This window comes from Camarhynchus parvulus, chromosome 2, assembly GCF_901933205.1.
Source record: "Camarhynchus parvulus chromosome 2, STF_HiC, whole genome shotgun sequence".
Classification (NCBI taxonomy): Eukaryota; Metazoa; Chordata; class Aves; order Passeriformes; family Thraupidae; genus Camarhynchus; species Camarhynchus parvulus.
The window spans coordinates 90,230,706-90,251,218 of NC_044572.1; the positions used below are offsets into that span (position 1 = coordinate 90,230,706).

At 36.2% G+C, this 20,513-nt stretch overlaps 1 protein-coding gene across 1 annotated transcript in view; it reads left to right on the forward strand.

The window, feature by feature from the left end:
- Nucleotides 1-20,513, forward strand: part of GABBR2 (gamma-aminobutyric acid type B receptor subunit 2) — a 457,140-nt gene that overhangs the window by 294,182 nt on the left and 142,445 nt on the right. Inside the window, exons 9-12 of the mRNA XM_030971306.1 lie at nucleotides 1,988-2,068; nucleotides 5,113-5,263; nucleotides 5,751-5,883; nucleotides 18,419-18,526. Of these exons, the coding sequence (XP_030827166.1) occupies nucleotides 1,988-2,068; nucleotides 5,113-5,263; nucleotides 5,751-5,883; nucleotides 18,419-18,526 (473 nt within the window). The remainder of the gene's footprint in view (nucleotides 1-1,987; nucleotides 2,069-5,112; nucleotides 5,264-5,750; nucleotides 5,884-18,418; nucleotides 18,527-20,513) is intronic.

Sequence of the window (20,513 nt, forward strand, 5' to 3'; positions counted from 1 at the left end):
CTTAATTTCAGTGCTGTAATCAGACCACAGATTTACACTGGTTTTTTGTACATGTGTCTCCACCTGTTATGTGCTTCCCACATCTCATGTAGTCCCAGAAAGCTCTCCATACAGAAATGGCTGCAGAGCAATTACTCATTTCGCTTCTATGCTCGTCAGAGCTATGAGGCTTTAGCCTGTTGCTGTGAAGCTGGGGCTAGACTAACACCAAGGTGTGTGTCATCCCCTTTTGCTGTCAGAAGATACTGTGGACTATCTGGAATCTAATATGCCCACCATTTTTCAATATACATCCTGATGTTTTTCTCTCTTCTCTCTAGGTTGTGTTTTGATATTTTGTAGATCTACAGGTAACAGCTGTCATGTTACAAATACAAATGGAAGTAGATTGGTTCTGGTTTTAGCATTAACCCTTTTGGCTTTTAGATGGCTACTGGGAATATTTTATTTGTCCAGAATTGATTAGTATATCTATTTCACAGTGAATGTTCAGTCTGTGGCAGAAATTATAAACTTATCTTCACTTCTTAAGTATGTGATGCCATGTGGATGGGCTTTGTGCAACTGCTGCTGGACATCAACAAACTAGTCTTAGGTCCATCCAAGTGGATCATACTCATGGGAAAGGCAAATAACTGCAAACTCCAGCTCGTGATGAGTGTGCAGTAAAAGCCTAGGACCCTCTGTCAGATTTGCAGCCCAGTCTACAATTTCTTGTAGATAATTTAAAAAATATAACAATAGATATAACAACATAACAATAAAAATAGTAGTTTGTGTTAAGGAAATTTTTGCCTCCTGTGAGCTCTCAGATTAGTATTAGTCAGACTGTAGATTTTACAAAATGGAACTAGATGCTCTATTCAGCAGAGCTGAAACGGCAAAACCACTTTGAGTGAGAAAGGAGAAAAGGTTAATGTGGAGCTGTTGGGTGAAATAGTCTTTCCAAATTTGCCATCTAGCTCAAGATCATCAGCTCCCAATATCAGTGTCACAAATAGGGTCATGAGCTCGGAATTTTAATGTAAATTGGGTTGTGCATGCCCAGACAGAGAGGTCTGAAAGGAAATTTTTGTCTCTGCTGAGCCAGCTCTTCAAAGAAATCTTTAGCCAGTGGTTAAATCTTTAGCCTGGGGTTTGTAAATCTCATCAAAATGTAAAAGTTTTAGTGTAAAAATGAAAACTTTTTTTTTCTGCACTTGAAAACCATACCAAAAGCTCAACAAAAATAGCAGAAAATAATTGACGCCAGATGTTATCAAAAGTGTGGGATAAATGCATGTCAGAGATCCAAGTGCAGTGGTCAAGGCAGCAAACAAACAAATTCCTCTATCTGCATACTCCATTCTGTCAGGTACAAGAAGGCCATAGATGTGACAACAGTCCCAAAATACCAGATGAGACTAACTGTAAAATATAAACTCAAGTGTATGTTGGCTTTAATTATATAACAGAGTGTGTTTTGCAGTCAGGGCACTAATGAATTGCTAATTCTCACTCAGAGTAAGAGATTTGATTCCCAGCATATCTGCTAACTGTCCAGTCTGCTCCACACTGGCTTGAGCCTGCCACCATGACTCTCCTGGGAAATACTTCACAAAGCAAGATGTCCTAGTTGTTTAAATCGGAGGGGAATGTGTGATTTAGCTGTGTGTGTTCTCCCAGTAAAAATGTCCTGCATAGAAACCAGTAAGCCAGTAAGTGAGCCAGTAAGAAACTCTGTGATCTTTAAGCTGGAGATGACTGTGTCCAATAGAAATTTCCTGATTATGTAAATGAGTTCTTAAAAATGCTTTACATTTCTTTCAAGTACCAGAAATGTTTCTTTTAATGATGTTAGCTGTCTGGCATTCTGATTTAATTATCCATGCCTTATTCTTTCATATTTCTTTTCCTTTTGACACACTGTCAAAAAAGAACAATACAGTTAAATAGTTGAAAACATGTGAACTGCCATAAACAATCACTCTTGTTTGTTTTTCTGCAGAACAAAAAGAAGTAAAGGTGGGAGAATACAATGCTGTGGATGACACATTGGTAATAATCAACAACAGCATCAGGTTCCAAGGTAGGAGACAAAACTGGAAAGAGGTACAGGAGTGATACAGATAGCTGTATGTAGTTTGTAAGACTATGTGCTCTTAAAAAACTGTTTTAGGATTTTTAATATCAAATGTGTGACAGCGTAGAAAATAAAAGAGAAAAATGCTTTTAAAAATAGAATTCTGAACAGAAAATTGCAGTGTTTTGATATTGTATACTTGGTTTTTATTCCAATTATAGGGCAAAATCAAATTTATATGTGTACACAAATGTTCTTCAATATTTCAAGAAGCAGGTTCTTCACCAATAAATAACGTTCTATTTCATCCCCATTTCCCACTCCCCCAGGTCATCTCACCTGAGGGATGCTCTCACGTTCTGTGTTTGCAGATGCAAGGAGCAGGTAGTTGTTTTTCTTTGGGAAGTGTCTGTTAGGTAGTTAGAAAATAGGTTTTCAAAATACCAAGGCTGGCTTTAACGTGGCCCATGGGAAACAGTGCCAGAGAGGGTTTTCAGACCAGCAGCACTCTGAAGATCTACAGCAGACATATAGCATTCCTTGCTGTATCTTCCTGCCATTTTTTATCCCATGCTGCTCCAATATAACATGGGGACTTTCTTGGCCCTCAAACAGCTGGAGTGCAAGCATACCCATGGTTTTTAGAGCCTGTGGTCATGGCAGCCAGGTGTGAGCTGAAATGAGTTTTAAGGGTGTCTCCTGATGAATATATTCTTTTCAAAGCTAAAATTTAAGATTTAATCTTAAGCTCTGCAATGACGCAGTTCATTGAAAGTGGAGGTGGCTTTGTGAGTTCTATGTGGTTTTCCCCTGGGATTGGTGAGGTGGATGATCATCAAGCTGTTGTACTGTTGTACTCTACTACACCTTTCTCCAATGTCCCAACACCTAAGGTTTGCATGAGCATGGGTGGAGTTTCACTGCAGTGATCTAATTCATGGCTGCTTGTCCATCTGCTGGAGCTGTCCACCCTTCCACCCTTCCTTTTGATATCCCTTGCTACTCTTAAAAGAGCACAAATACACAAACCTCTCACGTCTCTGGGGACTGAGGCTTTGGAAATGAAGAGTGCAGAATTTGTCCCAGTTGCCAAAGTCCGGAAGCAGCAGATTATTTCTGCCGCAAGGAGGAACTAATGATGTGGTTTAATATTGATTCAGTCCATTAATTTCCAGAGAATATATGTAGTATGACTCAAGTTACAGGAGACAGCATTTGTTCATAACTTCTTGCCTTTACAGACAGTATATGATGGGGAAAAGTCTCTGTACAGACTTTTTTCAGGACAAGACTGCTAGGTCTTCTTCTGACCACATCTGAAGGTGGTCTTTCCACCCATAACCTGTCTTATGGTAGTCTTAAGATGTATTATGTGACTCATAGTGAATCTTTTCCTTTGACTCATCTTAGCTTTTCATTGAGACAGTTGGATATTCAATGTGGAGGACACTGACTTCCAGTCAATAGAAACCTAGTAACTTTAAGTGTTTAAAATAGAGAGTAGTAAAAATATTCCTGTTTAAACCATTGGATCAAATTCCACAGCAACAGGAAGGAACAGGATTGAATGGCCGGTGCACAAATAAGAAAATAAATTTTGTTGGCTCACGATGTGTTTATATTTAATAAATACAAATGATCAACATACTCTGTAGAGTGCAGAAAGAGTAGGATGAAGCTTTATTTTTTTTAGTTAGTTCTTTAAAATCAGACATGTATTTTATTGGTTTTTTGTCATGCTACTTGACTAATTTTATGAATTTCCATGGACTATAAATACATACAGTATGTGGAGGGAAAGAGGAAAATCTCAGGTACTTTTCTCCAATATTAAATCAACAAATGGACCCTTCACTGTCACTTTTTTGTAAGCGTCTAAAGGAATTTTTTGTTCTGAAAAGTTGGGCATAAAGGCCAAAGGATAATAAGTTTGTGGTCTGAATCATTTCAACTCAACTCCTAAAGGTAAAACTATTTTATTGTGTAAATCCTTGAATATTCTTTTAGGTGCAAGGCAGAAGAGTGGATGTAAAATTTAGCCATGGCAGCTGCTAGTCATGTACTCACAGTTCCACTTCTGCAGCCATGCTGTGAAAGGAGCTGCTCAGCCCTGTGGGCCTTGCAGCCCCATTGGAGAGACGATGCAAAAGAACAGGCTCAGGAACTGTAGAGCACACAAATCTGTTTCTGAAGGAAGACAGTGATGCAAAAGGCCTTTTGCCAATCTCTTGCCCCAAGGAAAAAATTAGTAAGCAGGTGAAATGGAATGTGGGAAGTCAGGGATGCAGATCTTTGTTGCAGTTGTCGGATAGTGATTCTCCTCATTAAACCAAGAAGCCTTTAATTAGTTGGAGCTGACTGTCGATGAAGTACACAGCTTTAAACATAGTTTTTAAGTTCAGACATTCAAATCCACATCTGCAATGTGGATCTGTCCCTATAAAACTTTTGCTATCCATTTTCCCATATTGCTTCTTTCTATAGAATCCTGAGGGCACCAACAACTCTCCCTTCCCTCCTCCCAGGGCTTCCACCACCATGCCCACAGCCCAGGACCACATTTCAGCCCCAGGGTCATCAATCCCTGTCCCAGTGATGCTACACTAATGCTTATCTCCAGACAGGCTGTTAGAATTTGCTCTGGCAACAGCAGTAGGCACAGAAATCATGCTTTCTGTTTTCTACTCATTGCTCTGTCAATTGTTTCAGAAAAGCATAACCTCCTGGTAAAAATTACGCTCAAAGTATGCATTTTAGAGTTTATTTACTTTAAAATGAGTCTAGTTAGTATGTATGGGGTTCTGCACTGGGGTATGGTTGTGTCTCTTCTTCCAAAGAGGATATTTACCTGCCCCAGAAATGCAAATCTTCATGTCAATCAATGTGACTAACATATGTCTGTCAAAGTCAATGATTTCATCAGCTACTGATATGGTTCACAGTTGCTAAGTGTGCTAATTCAAGGTATAGTACTTAGGTGAGGCAAAGTTTCTTGCAGAAATTCTACATCTAGTTGAGCTTTAGCCTTTTTTTTCTTCATGTAATTCTAGGAGTCGAGCCTCCGAAGGACAAAACAATTATACAAGAGGAGCTGCGCAAAATCTCCCTGCCTCTCTACAGCATCCTCTCTGCCCTCACCATCCTAGGAATGATCATGGCCAGCGCTTTCTTGTTCTTTAACATCAAAAACAGAAATCAAAAGTAAGACATTCATGTTACTTCTATCACAAATTCTTTCGTATTTAATGCCATCTCTGTAGAACCAGTCATGTATATATATCAATCTACATATACATGTAAGGAAAATGTGAAACCATGGAAAGGTGGTATTTTAGAACTATTTAATTGAAATCACTGGGTAATATACTCACATTGAAACAAACTGTATTTAAATTCTTTTATACTGTCTGAAAAGTGTAATTTACTATTTAATGTTTGACTGTCTGCTAATAACATTAACCCTAGATAATTAATCCATCAGTAAAAGAGGAGGTCTTTTTAATAAGCATTCAAAAACCTGAAACAATGCTAAATTGTATAAAACAGCAAATACTGTGCATGGCTTTAGATTTCATGGAATTCTAGAAGAGTTGTCTCTTTGCATTGTTACAAAAAGCTCTTCTTTATTGCTCTAGTAGCCTAGCAGTTATATTTTCCTCTTTAATGCACTATCACCTTTTGTCCATAGACTAATAAAGATGTCCAGTCCCTACATGAACAACCTTATTATCCTTGGAGGGATGCTTTCTTATGCATCTATTTTTCTTTTCGGTCTTGATGGATCCTTCGTCTCTGAAAAGACATTTGAGACACTTTGCACAGTAAGTAATTCCATATATTCTAGTTCAATTCTAGTTGAATTCAGTCTTACAGGAAACAGAAAATGCAAACAGAAATGTTCAGTAGTTGGATGTGTCATTCCATTAAATCACTGATTCTCATAAGCTCTTTCCTGGGATATTATCTGGGACCAAATTCTAAAACATGTATGAAGCTTCATTATGGTGGTGGTGGTTGTTGTTTTTGGTCTTATTGTTGTTGTTATTATTGTTATTGGTTTTTTATAGAAAATTTCAAATGCATTGGGATTTAACCTCAGACTGAAAGGGTAGATGTATATTCTTGTTTTGAAATCATATCTAGAAAGATGATTTACTAAAGAAGATTTTTATGTTTGTAGCAGGACAACTTGTAATACCTCTAAAGCTACTTCTTTATACATTTCATATTATTTTAAACTAGATGGCTGCTGCTTCTCTAGATCTCTTTAGTCAGTCTCTTTGGCCAATTCTCCAAAGACTTCTGCTATTTTCATGCTATGCTATAAATTCTTGCAAGCCTAGATCCATATAGAATACATTCTAGTTAAATCAAAACAAGCAACTCTGAAACAAAATCAAATATGTCCACCTAGAAACTTGTCATAATTGTTTGATGTAATATGCAGTTATTCTGACTTACAGATGTCTTTTCAAAGAAAGGGATAGGATACTCCTTCCAGAAGCAGTACAAAACAGCATTTGAATTTATCCAATATCTTCTCAAAAATTCTAAGACTCTGCTTGACCTATTGCCTAAAATTATCACACTTACTCAGGAGTTACCTTGACTATCATCTTAATTCTTCTTCATGTCTCTAGAAAGTTGAGTTCACAGCATCTATTGTTTTTAGAGGTCTGAATTTCTGACGTCATGGCTAGCAAGAGAGGAATTTTACTTCAAGACGAAAATGCAAAACATGAAAGTTGGATACCTAAAGCTAGTTGACGCAAATACATCCCAATATGTCAACTGAAGCCCTCCATATTGACTAGAATCCTTATAGAAGTGAAACACCATGCGATCTTTTTAGACCATTTCAAAACACTGGAAATTCCATAGCACATGCCAAGATGGACTAGAAGACATATTGTGGGTGAATGTATAGGCAAAGTCTTGCCTTCCCTAGCTGGGCCTGGACACAGCTGTATTTCAGCCACTTAAACTTTAGGAGCATTAGGAAAGGAGACTTTAGGAAAACTTTAGGAAAGGAGAAGGAAAGAATATCCAGTCTTCCTATGACTAGAGCTCTAATTCTCAGTACAGCTAGTAGAAAGTGATGCTTTAAAGATTTGAAAAGGATGATCCTGTTCACCTCTCACAAACTAGTCCATAAATCTGTGAATACAATGGGGCCAGTAGGAAGTAGAAGACATAATCCATTTCTTATCCAGGAATTATGTCCTTTTTTGTGAAATAGCTTCTGGTGGAGCAGAAGTGTCATTAGGAATTCTTCGTTGATGTCAATCCCCATTTCTCATCCTCCATTGCAGAAGGATCTAGTGGCATGGGATGCAATTTTTTAGTCTTGATGTTTGCTCAATCTTGAGGGGCTTGTATCCAGAGCTCCTGAGTTCCCTGCCCGGCTGCAGGCCATTGTATGACTGGGCTACAACCCTTTTCTGGAAGCAGCCATGCACTGCTGAACAGAAGGAAAGTGGGAACCAGAGGTACTTATCAGCATCTAGCTGTTCTAGGAAACAGATTTCCAACCAAATGTAGCTATATAAGACTAAATAAGACTAAATTTGAGTCCTGTTTTACATGTGAAACAGCTCAGCCTTAACTCTGAAAAATGAACCAATGTCAAAAATCCTGTGCCTCTGAGCTAGAACATTTCTTCTGATTTTTCTGTAATCTTCCTCTCAAAATATAATCACTAGTTTCATTTTCTAAATGCAACAAAATTTAACTGTGGGATGCTTATTTTGTCAAATCCTATGTATCTGTTCCTTTTATTCCAATTTGTATCTGTAGCATTATATTAGGTCTTCACTTGAGTAAAACACCTACTTGACTTAGGTGATGAGTGAAAGAAAGGGGTGGGGGAGAATGCTGTGTCCTAAAGCCAAACTTTGATTAAGAAATATCACCTCATGCCTTAAGCAGAGATTTAATTTTTTTTTACATAGTTAAATGCTGCGTAAACAGAGCAGAGTCTGAGATTTCTTCTCAGTCTTGGCTTTCCAGGTTTTCAGTCCAGTACAGAAGCATTTCTGGTTGTGTTTTCCTGTGCATGGCTACTGATGTATCTTATGAACCCCAGCTCTGTCAGAAATTAATATTACAGTCATAGATGCAGCAAATCCTTCAGTAGCCATCCATTAGGAAGGTTTTTTCAACATCCTACTAATTAAAATAATTATTTTAAATTTTTTCATCCAGTTGTATTCTTTTAAGTGGGATAGCCTGTGCTTCTCTTAGATATCATCTCTACATGGCTACCATTCACTGTGGCAATGCACTTTTATTGTATCTAGAAAACTCTGACTTAGTGCTGGGAAATTCATAAATATGGGAGGCAAACACACTTACCTGTTGAATAACTCTTGTCTCTCTCCACCTCTCCTCAAAACATCCACCAAGTGCTGGCTACAGAGTATACATTTGGTTCCATGAAGATCCCTATTCCCATGTGGGCAATATGCTTAGTGGTTTCATAAGGTCTGCTTTCAGATACAAGTGCTCATAGGATCAGGCCAGGACAAATCTCTCTTCATCATCCATCTCCCTTGAAATGCATGATTTTGTTTACTCATTCTAGCCATGAGAGATTAGTTTAAAATTCCCATTTTATTTCAGACTGTGGCTAAGTCTCTAAAAAAAGCACTTACGATTGAGAACAATAGTAAAAAACCATTGAGGCTAGTCTTCAGGGTGTAACAACTGTATCTCAGACACAGAGAAGAGCCATATGTCAATGAAAGGAGATATTATTTTGGAAGGGAAGTAAAAGTTTTCATTCAAGTTTTATAAGCACATGTAAAGCTATGAAGCTGTTGTTAGTGTTATCCCCTGTCTAAACCAAGTAATCACCCTCGTTGTCTTCTGTATTTCAGAAGCTATGAGGTCTCACCAGAGTAGCAGTATATACACAGTAGCCAGTGTGCTTAATTGGATATGTATATATGGTCTCTGTTTAATATTCTGACAATTTTTTGGCAAACTTACAGGAGGTCCTTAAAACTTCTGTGTTTACTAAGGTGTTCCTACCACAGCAAGGGGATGGCAAATAAGGTATTTTACAATCCAGGCCATTCTATCATTCTGTCCTCACAAATTCAGGAAACATGGTTTCCAGATTGTAGGTATTACATTCAACTCTGTTGGATTTGTTTCCTCTATAGCATGCTGTTTGTAGTGCTCTTGGGAGGGTGAAATGCTTTGCAACATCAGCTCTTTTTTTACTTTTCAAGAAGTTATGCCTATATGTGGCATATGCCTAATGCTGTAATATTCCAAGCACACTGACACATGGCCCAAAATTACACCAGTAACACCTGAAAGGTTCAAAGGATTTATTTGCTAAGTTGTACTACCACTTTCCACTCTGTAAGGCACTGGGTGTAGGAGGAGGTGGTCTATAAGTTATTATCTTAAAACATAGAAACAATTGTTACATGTAGTTGAGTCAGCAAGCGCTTTAAACACATAGAAAAACAATTTTCTGAATAAGGGTATTATATTAGTCTTTAAAATTATAAAATGTGGACTCTGTGACAGAGTGATAGAGCGAATAGTTGGTTCCCAAACACACTCATTTTTATCTTGGTATGCCTATTTTCTATGGAAAGGTAATCAAGTATAATTAAATACATACTAATTCTGTGTTTTCACAGTAAAAACTCATAATAGCAAATGTAACATAATTTAGTTCTGTGTCAGAATTAAAGATTAGGTATCATATTTTATAGCTCAAATTACATGAAATTAAAATGATCCAGAGCAGCAAGTTCTGAGAAAGTGGTCAGTGTATTACTGAAGCATTAGATAATGTCTTACTTAATAGCAACTTTATTGGTTGCACAGAAAAAGAAATACAATATTTCATTACATCCATATGTATGCCAAAGTACAAAGTATTTTAGAGAGAGAGAGAGAGAGAAGGAGAATGATTTATCTTTGTTTTTAATCTCAGAACCACCATGGTATCATAGCAAAAAAAAAAAAAGAAGTTAGAAGTAAGGGTGTGAAATGAGATGTGATGCCAACTGCAAAAATGCAAGCAAGTGGAAGAATATTTGAAAGCAGTCATTATATGGAAGAGAGAGACTCAAAATTAGCAATGCTAGTGACATATCCTATGAATAGAGTTTAAAGTGACATACTAAATAGAGATACTTAAAGTAGCGAGAATATTAGATAAGATCATAACGTTTAGACTTCTGTAATACACTCCACTGAGAATTTAATGATTTACATATAAGATGAGTAATGTCTTTCCAAGTTGGAACTGATATTGAATAAAAGACTACTATGGTCCTGAGGACAACCATTGTCTTCTCTGTTATGCATCTTTCTCAAATAAGTAAATCTAATTATTGAGTTGGGGCCTGAAGATGTTTAAAGTACTCCACGTTGCTCTCACCCACAAAAGTTCCACAAAAAAAGGCCTGGTTCATTAGGTAGTAGTAGAGTGAACAGCTCTTCTCCTCAGTCTTGGTAGTTCTGATGTGCAGCAGGACTTTCTCCTGGGGAGTGTGCTGCACTGGGTCATTGCAGGGCTTGGGAAGGGGCAAATGATCTGTCTTGAATAATTGAATATAGGGTTCATGTTTCATAGGAGGTTCTGCAGATAGAAATTGCCTTTCAATATCCTTTACAATCCAAAGTATTCTGCAAGGGTGTCGCATAAAATATAAGAGGATTTAAGTCTTGTAATTTGCATAGGCACTAAAATAAAGCATGCTTTGTCTTGCTTATCTCACTGGTTAGCATTGTTTATATGAATTGCCAAAGAGAGACAGAGGTTCTGTGATTTCAGGTGATCTCACTGAGCCTAGTCAGTGTTTTGTCTTGGATAAAGGAAAAACAAAAAGCATGAAGGTTTTTGCACACTGCAGGGTATGCTCGGGCTCTTAGATTTCAGTTCATTGCTCTCAGCCATGGTGTGGACGTTTGGAAACACTCTTTGCACAGAAAGATGAAATCAAACAGTGAAGTGGGATGGAGAGACAGAAAGAGAGAAGGAGAGAGTACAGACCACTGACAAAGTCCAGCTCACTACTACAGTGTGTGTGTGACTAGCCAGAATTTGTGTTTTTCTCAGAAAAACATCTTGAGAACATGTGCATTCATGGCAACAGTAGATATTATAGACCTTATATCTTTTCAAAGGTGCATTTTAAAACGTGACCTTTAAATGTATCCAGATATTCAGATGCACTTAGCATTTTCAACTAGTATTATTCTTAAATATGGGTCATGAACACTTCTGACTCTGTGCCTTGCAACTATGTGAAAGGCAGGTTTTTTTCCTTTTTACTGTTTCTTATTTAATATTCTTATATCTGGCATGCTGAGAGAACAGCTAGGCAAGGTGGAACTCCATGGTCCACATTTCACCCTTTCTAGGGAAACCCTGAACCTCTGAAGGGTGGGGATTGCCATGTGACGTAAGAGTGGAGAGACATCCCGAAAAACATATCAAACAGAGACTTATAGACTATTGTGAGGAGCAGGGAGGAAAAGACCTCTGTGAGCTGTTGTGGATTGGGTTCCTAGGGATGGAAACAGGCTGAAGGGTGGGGGGGATGGTGGGCAATGGTGAGCTAAAACTCCAAAAGCTGGCTGAGTGCAGGTATAAAAGGAGGGACTTGCCTATAAAAGCAGGGAGAGGGAGAAGATGTATGAGCCTTCTGTCTTTTTATTTATTTCTGCTTTGTCTTCTCTTACCACTTTGCATTTCCTCTGTTTAATCAATTTTGAGGCAACAGACTGAAAGGAAAACATGTAGGCAGCACCATCACTAAAGCTGTGGTTTTCTCTCTGGGCAAGAGGCTCTTGGATTAGACCCTGTACTACCAAATAGCCTGTGGCCTTGATAGTTGGATAGTAGTTGATGATATGGTCTTACTCATGCCCTTTATGCTCTTCAGGTATTCCCCAAAACTCCGGGTTTTGTTTTGGTTTTTTGTAGGGTTATTATTTTTTCTGAGAGGGGATGTTTCCTGTCTTTAAACTTTGTATTTGCCTAATCCTTTTGCTCAAATTGTTTAGTTTGGCCAGGAATTAAAAAGAAAATCCAACAGACAGACACTCAACTTCTATTGAACTGCAAAAGGATTTAGACCTCTAATCTATTTCTTTGTCTCTGGAAACCAGAGCCTTTGTTTGTGTTTTTCGTCTGGCCTTTTTAATTTTGTGTGTATTCTTCAGTTTATTTCCTACCTAATTGTTTGGCTGTTAATTTTAATCTTCCTTTTCTGTATAATCACTTCCATAATTGTTCTCACTGTCGTTCAGTCTGAGACTGATCTCACTCCTATTTAATTCAACAGCAGCTCTGTTACCGAGTTTAACATGAGCCTGATCAGCTTCTATTTTAGTAAATGACATTTTCTTGAGGGTAAAGAAAAAGAGTACAGACAAAAGTTATAAGACTGAATAGATCCTAGAAAAAGTTATGTCATATACTGAAGCAAATACACCACAACCTTGCCAGAGATTTATTAAGGTAATATTTTTAGAATGTTTTCCTCTCCTTCAGTAGAAACAGCAGACATTTTTTAAAGCCTCCTTAAAGAAACAGGAGAAATGATAACATCTTTTACAGTACCCATAGATTAACTCTGAAAAATGATCTAAAGGATATTAAGAAATCACTACAGGAGATCTCACAGCATGCAATGAACCTCTGTATTTAATTTATGTGAAAACAGCAGGATTCAATTCTCTAACATTATTGCCACTTATGTTTTACAGAAATCTGTGCTAGTGCCACACAAATTCTAAAAAAAAGAGCTAAAAGTCATAAAAATTTGTCAAAAATGTCTGATATAAACGAGAAAAGTATAATTCAAAGGGATGAACTCATTCTTTGGGGTCTGCTTGTGTTCACACAGTCAATTTTGCCATCATTAATAGAAGCAGAGCCATAACACAGTGAAAATTTGTTGAGATGACACATTTTTGTTCATCATAATTATCCATTATGTCCCCAGTTTTCCAAGAAAAATAGACGGTGCTTAATTTTCAACTCCTGCGTACTCCACAGAAATCAATGCAATTGTCCACTTAAAGACAATTTTGCTCTCCAGGGCTAAATGCACAACATGGTTTATTTTCACATTTGTTCAAGTACCTAAGTCTAGTACTGAGATGCCACCAAGCTGCTCAGCAGTGGTGTTCAGCTGCATCCTAACCCTGTGGGCACTGCAGCTTCTACCCAGGGTGTGTGTAGAACTGGTTCATTATTGATATTCCTTAAGTGAATCAGTCCAAGTCTCATAAACAAAGCTGAAGAGCAGAGTGTCAAATCCTACAAAAGAAAGATTTGCAATTTTTATTTTAAAAAAAGTAACATCTTGAGGTGGGGAAAAGTATGTTTGCAAGAATCTTAAACCTGAGTGATTCCTCTGCAGAAGTATAATTTAAATGTTTTGCTAACTGAGGGAGTTCTTAGACATGCACTTTCACTACGCCATCGTTCAAACAAAAACAAAAAAACAAAATTTCAAACAAAAAAGTCACTCAGAGAAGTGATAAGAAGTTTGAAGCTTTTAAACACAACACATGGAAGTTCTTTATGCTGATACTTGGGTTTTTTATTCATCACTCTGAGTCTTTAATCCCATCTTCTTTTTTCACTTGAGATTGGCAAACAGGATTCAAATAGCATTAACAAAACTGCAACGTGAAAAACCGGAGTGTGTAGTGTATTCAGTTCAGGTGGTTATATTTTTTTCTTTCAATTTAACAAAGCAGTAAAATGCATCACTTGCTTGATCCACTGCATTTTCATGAACGCAAGACCTTCCCAGGCATTCCTTGCTAGATTGTCACTGTGTGGTCTTCTGAATGCACAGGCAGTGGTGGTCAAATAAAGGAAAATAATGGTATTCCTTGAAAAATGAAAGTTTTAACCTGTCATGAATTCAGTTATTTTTCCAAGATAAGCTTATTTTATGGTTTTATATAGACTTGAAATTATATTAAAATAAAATATTTTAAATTAATTCAAATAATATTGTTTACCTCAAAGTTAGCAGCACCTAAAATGTTGGGTTGATTTGTAAGTTTCATTCTCAGAATATATAAACAGAGGTTTTTACTTCTTTATTCAGAGTGTTTCTGGTAGTTTCACCACTTACTAATTTCCCCTTACTAACTCATTGTTCACAATTAGATGGTTTCTTTTATTAATATTAAGTGGTAATATCAGATAACTTTTATGACTGTTACGCAGATTAATAATTAGTAACCACTTCAGCATTCCCATGATGAGATGATGGGAAAGACTCAGATTTGTGTGAAGATATCAAATAGCAGCAAATACAGACTTCCTAGCAAAAGCTCAAGGTTGAGAGGAAATAGGATTGGATTCAAAGTAATGTTACATAAGATTGTCAACCTATCCATGCTTATTATCTGGCAGAAGAATTGTCTTCCTTGAAAAAATAAAAGGTGTTTAGCAACTTATGGATAGGTTGAAAACAGAGGGATTTTACTGCCAAAGGAAAATAAAAAGTAATGCTCCTACAAGATGTAAGAAACATCTTGTTCATAGATGCAGTGACTCTTAAGCTGAAACTTAAAATGTTTGTTTAAAGTTTGATGAAGGTAGGGGGTTTTTTTAACAACAGTCATGTCTGTTTCAAGTCTGCAAGTTAAGATCTCTTTCTTTGTGGAGATACTTTCAGTGTTTACTGTTTATCAGCTGTGCAATCCACCAGATAAATGTTTTCTAGGGTTTTTTTGGTTATCACAGTTAATGCACCTGTAAGAGCTTCTATCAGGTAATTTATAAAAAGAAAATATCCTAAATGATGTTTTTAAAAATAGACCCTAAACCAAAATATTGTAGCACCTAAAAAGAGAACAGACATAGGAAACTCCATTTTGCTATCTGTGTAGGAATACTTAATTGTTGTATACCAAATGATGGAATTTCCTTTGACACTTGCATGTTGTCTTTGAATTACAGAAAACAAAATATTTTCAGGACATATTCAAATAGCCAACCCATCTTATTCATAAAAAAGGGAACCAAGACATATAAGTGGATAATTGAATGTATACCCTGAAATAATTGAAGACATCAAAAATTATGTAATGAATTAACCATTTAAGAAAAAAGTATTTTTTCAGGTTTTGTGTCTATTTAGGAACAGGCATTTGGATGCAAGTTCTTGTCTACTGAAGAGACATTTTCCTGCTTGTTTGGTGGGTTCTGAGGGAAGGGTGGTTTTCTTCAGCTTCTGGGCAAACACAACGTTAGAAACTTCCAGCATGGGAGAATTGCTGATCAATTGTACAACATCATGGTCATGCTCTTCAATTACTGGTATTTTTATCACTTTCTTTCCAATGAGTAGGATATGGAGGTATAATACCTTTAAGAATATAAATGAGCAGATATAAGAATTTCAGAGACTTTTGCTGTTTTCTAAATTTTTCATTTTGCCAGCTGCATTAATGAATTATAGCAGACAAATTTGAGGTCATTTTCTTCAAAATTAAAAATTAATTTTCATCTGAAACTTACCATCTCCTTCTTAGCAACAATGATCTCATTTTGACAAAATCCTGGTATATTTAAGCTAACATATTTCTGATACAGACAGTAGTTACGTTATTCTAATATGCGTAATCCTAATCAGGGATACATAATTTTTTTAAAATCAAACATGCTAGAAATAACATTTTTCTGAATATTGAGTTAGTAACATATTATAAGCATAATTGAATTTATTAGTATTCCCCAGAGACAATTACTGTTTCAGTGAGAACAAGAGAGAGTCTTATTAGAGACACGAAAATACCATGTATCTGTTTGCCAAATATACCACTAAGCTGTACACGAAAGAGCTGAATACTTATTAATAGCAGCAAAAGGATTGAATGCTAAGTATGGTTATTGATGTAAAGTAAAAACAAAATGTATCTGGCTAGTATGAACACAATGATATGAAATACATTTTTTAAATCCATTAGAGTTGATCTAACTGGTTTTACTGAAGTATAATGCAGGATAGTAGCTAATCAGCAAAGACTTGAAAAATAATGAAGTTAAAAATAATGCTTTGCTGGCCTAAATATTTATTAATTTTTTCTATTTTTTTGTTTGTTTGTTTAGGGGTTTCATTTTCAATATCACATTCAAGAATGTCACGAAGTGGCAAAACTCCTGTAGTTTGAATCTAATCACAGTTGTTTTACTAGTTTTATTAATGGCAAGATTACCCAGGAATGAGTCAACTCTACATTCAGGGTCATTATCAACAATGCCACAGATAAACCACAACATTAGATGCCACTAAGTCACTAATTCATACATACAAATATTCAAACAGTCTTCTATGCACAATCGCAACATTTTCTAATGTTAAGACTCATGGCGCTGTATGTACTTTTCATAGAACTCTAGAATGGCTTGGGTCAGAAGGTACATTTAATATCACGTAGTTCCAATTCCACAGCCATGGGCAAGGATGCCACACATTAGACCAGGCTGCTCAAAGCCAAATCCAGCCTGGCCTTAAACACTTCCAGAGATGGAATATCCACAACTTTGTGCAACCTGTTCTAGTGCCTCACAACTCTCATAGTGAAGAACCACTTTTCTCTTACTAATTCATTATTTTGGACCACGTGTGTCTAATTTATTTATTTGTTAACTTCAGTAATTTTATTGTTTTATCAATAGTTTTTGATAGAATATATATATTTTTTCTTTTCCCTGCCTTTATACCTTGTCACTAAACACTATTAAAAATTAGAATTTGTTTTCCACAAAATATTTTGTGTAAAAAGATCACGTTTTGAATACAAAAATGGAAATTCTGGAAAAGTTTGGAAAGGCAAAAAATAGCATGTATTTAGATATGAAACATTTATGTTATTCCTCAGGTTTATCCTAGATGTCAAGTTTTGAATCTTACTGGAATGCCTAGTTTCTCATCAATGTGCATATCCTGAAATTAAAAATTAAAAATCCCAAACTCTCCAGAAGTTGGATGTGAAACTATGCTGGTTTCTAATGAAAAACATCGCCTTTAGGTTCTCTAAATAATATTTCCCAAATGCTTTCTTAGAACATCCTAGTTTCTCTAAATCAGATTGGTTTTTTTGATCACAAAACGGCTCTGCTGGCCTAGCATGCATAGTCAACGTGGCCAAAAGAAGGTTGGCTTTCCCTTTTTCTGTAGCCTTCTTTGTAGCTTTCCTTTCCCTGTGTTTAGCCATTGTCTGTCCCCCAGTTTTTTCATCTGCAAGGTCTTTGTTCAATTTTGTGCACTTTTATGCGTTGGTACTCCCTTTTTATGTGTTGATGCGTGTGGAGTCTCTAAAAGGAGGATGAGATTATTCCTCCTCCTCGTGATTTCTCAGGCTCTCAGATTCAACTATTGGCTTCCAATTCCATGCTGTGCCTCTCACATGGTTTTCTACCTGCTATGCTTTGTAGTCTCTGATCCATTTTTGAGAAGAAAATGACCTGTTCAGGGAAAAAAAGCTTTCAAACAGCCAAACCTACATGGTAATGAAAACAGAAGCTTCCTGGGAATTAGAGAGGGCTGTTCAGAGCTTGCTGCAACTATCTCAAAGCAAGTCTGAAAGTGAGGGCCTGTGTATAAGTTGCTATGGGCAGGAGAGGAATTGCAGGAAAAACTTTTTTAATCTGTGTTCTGTACTTCTTGGTCAATTTGAAGTTTTTCTATTAAAAAGAGAAAGGAAGAAGCAGCCCAAAATCTTACACTATTGCTCTGTGCAAGCTCACCACCTCCTTTTTCTTAGACCACATTTGCAGGTATTGTCATTGACTTGGGTATTGTTCCTGAGGCTTGCCAAACAAAACTATGTTCCTGTTTTGCCATTTTCTCTCATAGGATAATTTAAAATCTATTGTTCTTATCTTTCCAGAATGCTTGGAATTTTCACTGGGTGATATGTATCTCATATAGTACAATCTTTTCTTATTTAGTCTGAATTACATCTCTATTTCTCTGTTCATTTCTGTTCAAAATGTTGCTATTAATATTAGCTCCCTGAGTGCTTTTTATAGTCTGTCTCTTGAGTTTTTCCACTGATTCTTTCCTCTATCTGCAAAGAACACAATAAAAGTAAAAAAGCTGAATATTTGAAGAGATTTATGGGTTTATATATGAAAGAGAGAATTCAGCATCCAGATTTGTTTCAGTTAGGGAGGGAGTGGACAGATGAGTAAAAAAGCAAGGAATCAATGAATGAGAAATTACTAAATAACAAGTTTTTTCAAGTTCTTCAGATATTTTTTCCCCAGGGTCTTGATAAAAAAGTTGTCTGAAATTATGATATCTAAGTAACTTTGTCCTTTTTTTTATGTATATACATTTTTAGGTCCGAACATGGATTCTAACAGTGGGATACACAACTGCATTTGGAGCAATGTTTGCAAAAACGTGGAGAGTCCATGCAATTTTCAAAAATGTAAAAATGAAGAAAAAGGTGAGGGGAAATAGACTCTTTTTTTGTTGCCCTGCTAATACAATTTTCTAATTGTTTTCATACCTTTCCTGGATGGCCATAGCCATGCTGACTGTTCCTGTGTCACGTCCAAAGATCCTGAATAATTTGATATTAAGGCTTTTTGGTTTATTTTCTAGTCTCTCAGAGTTGGAGTCAAGTATCAGCCCTCCAGTCTTTATAACAAAAGGTGGACAGTGGAGTTGGCTATAAAATGTCAATGTGAATTTGGATCTCTGCTCCTTCTTAGTATGTTGCTTCAGCATCCAGATGTCTCCTTCTGGTAGATTTGCTTGTTAATGTTTTCTGATTATATCTGTCTAAGACATGGGTATTACCTGAGGATTTCTCATGGATTGGTAGGAGGCAAGAGAAAGTGCTGCTTTATAGCTTCCTATTTCTAATTAATATTGAAATTGCATAAATTTACTCTAAGACTGGTCAGAATTGAACCACAGTAATTGTCTCTGTCATTTTTGGTACAGCACATTTTCTGTAAAGGATTAGGCTCATTTTAGGAGTAGCATAGCTCTTCATGGTATTTTTCCCATTAAGCTTATTTTCATACATGAAGTACTTTTTATGAGATGATTTTATTAAAAAATAGGAAAAACACTGAGTAGAAAACATTTTGCTGATAAAAACATTAAGAGAAATGTTCATGAAACAGAAAATCAAAATTAATATTTTTATAGAATGAGCAGAAGTGCCAAGTGCAGTTCCTATGTGCATCTGAACAGTTTTATTCTAATAACCAATAAAGAGTTATATATAACCAAATTAAGTAGAAGAATGTTCCAAAAACTTGTCAGATTACTCTTTTTTTTTGTTATGTGTGGTCATAAAAGATCTCTGTTGTTAATTTTTATTTTGTTAGCGCCATGTTATTTTTCCACAATTGCAATATGTAGGGAGTCTGTCACAATAGGATACATCATTCCCTTAGAAGGAATGGACTCAGTTAGACAGGGAGAGAGTTAACTCAGTTTCTAAGAAGATTTATGTCTGAGGTTATTAAGGAATTACATGCTGTGTCTGGAACTGGATCTATTATTCTGGCACCACAACACATCCAATTAGTACTTGCCCCTCCTATTCGACCATGTCAGGTTTGCTCCACTTCATTATCATTCTTTAAAAAAAAAAAAGATTAATAAATACAAAATATCTTAAAACTAACTAAATTATAAAAGATTTCTATACCAAAACCAGGATGCTCTGGATGGAGTGAAATGGAAACCTCCCTTTTTGCATGTCTGCAAAGAGCTCACTCTAACATATGAGTTTATACTACCAGAGTCTTTTATACATTTTCTTCTTCATTTTTTTCAATGATCTCACACTTCCTATATTAAAGTTTTTTAACAAAGACGAGCCAGGATTTTACCTTTCTGAGAAATGAAATTTTACATTGCAAATATTTTTTTACCTATTGGTACAAATCTTTTTAAGTTAGTGAAGTTACACAAGACGCTACAGTCTAACACATAAAAGCATTTACTTCATTACCTTTATTATCCTCAGGATTTTATAATTTCTCCAGTACATACTATTTCAGATAGGAGTGAGCAGGTACTGCAATGGACTGTCACTGAGCTTTTGCTTCTTTTTATTTTAAACATTACATTTTAGCTCTGCATGTTGCTACTCAATAATAAATTTCACTATCTGTTAATCCTCAAATTCTTTATTGCTCCTGTTCTTCAAGGGGCTCATCACCAACTGCAAATTGCAATTGATTGTGCATAGCTGGATGTTAAAATCATTTAAGATCAGTTAAAAAGATACTGACCAGTATAAGGGAGATAAACTTTCAGATATCTGGACCAGTGAGCTTCTTTGCTCTGAGTGACACTGGAAGCATCAAGGCTGTTAGGCTACCTTCCTCAGTATTCTGGAATTAAGTCAATAACACATTTTGTTCTGTAAACTTTAAAGAATTCTTTATTTAGATATCTCACTCCAAATC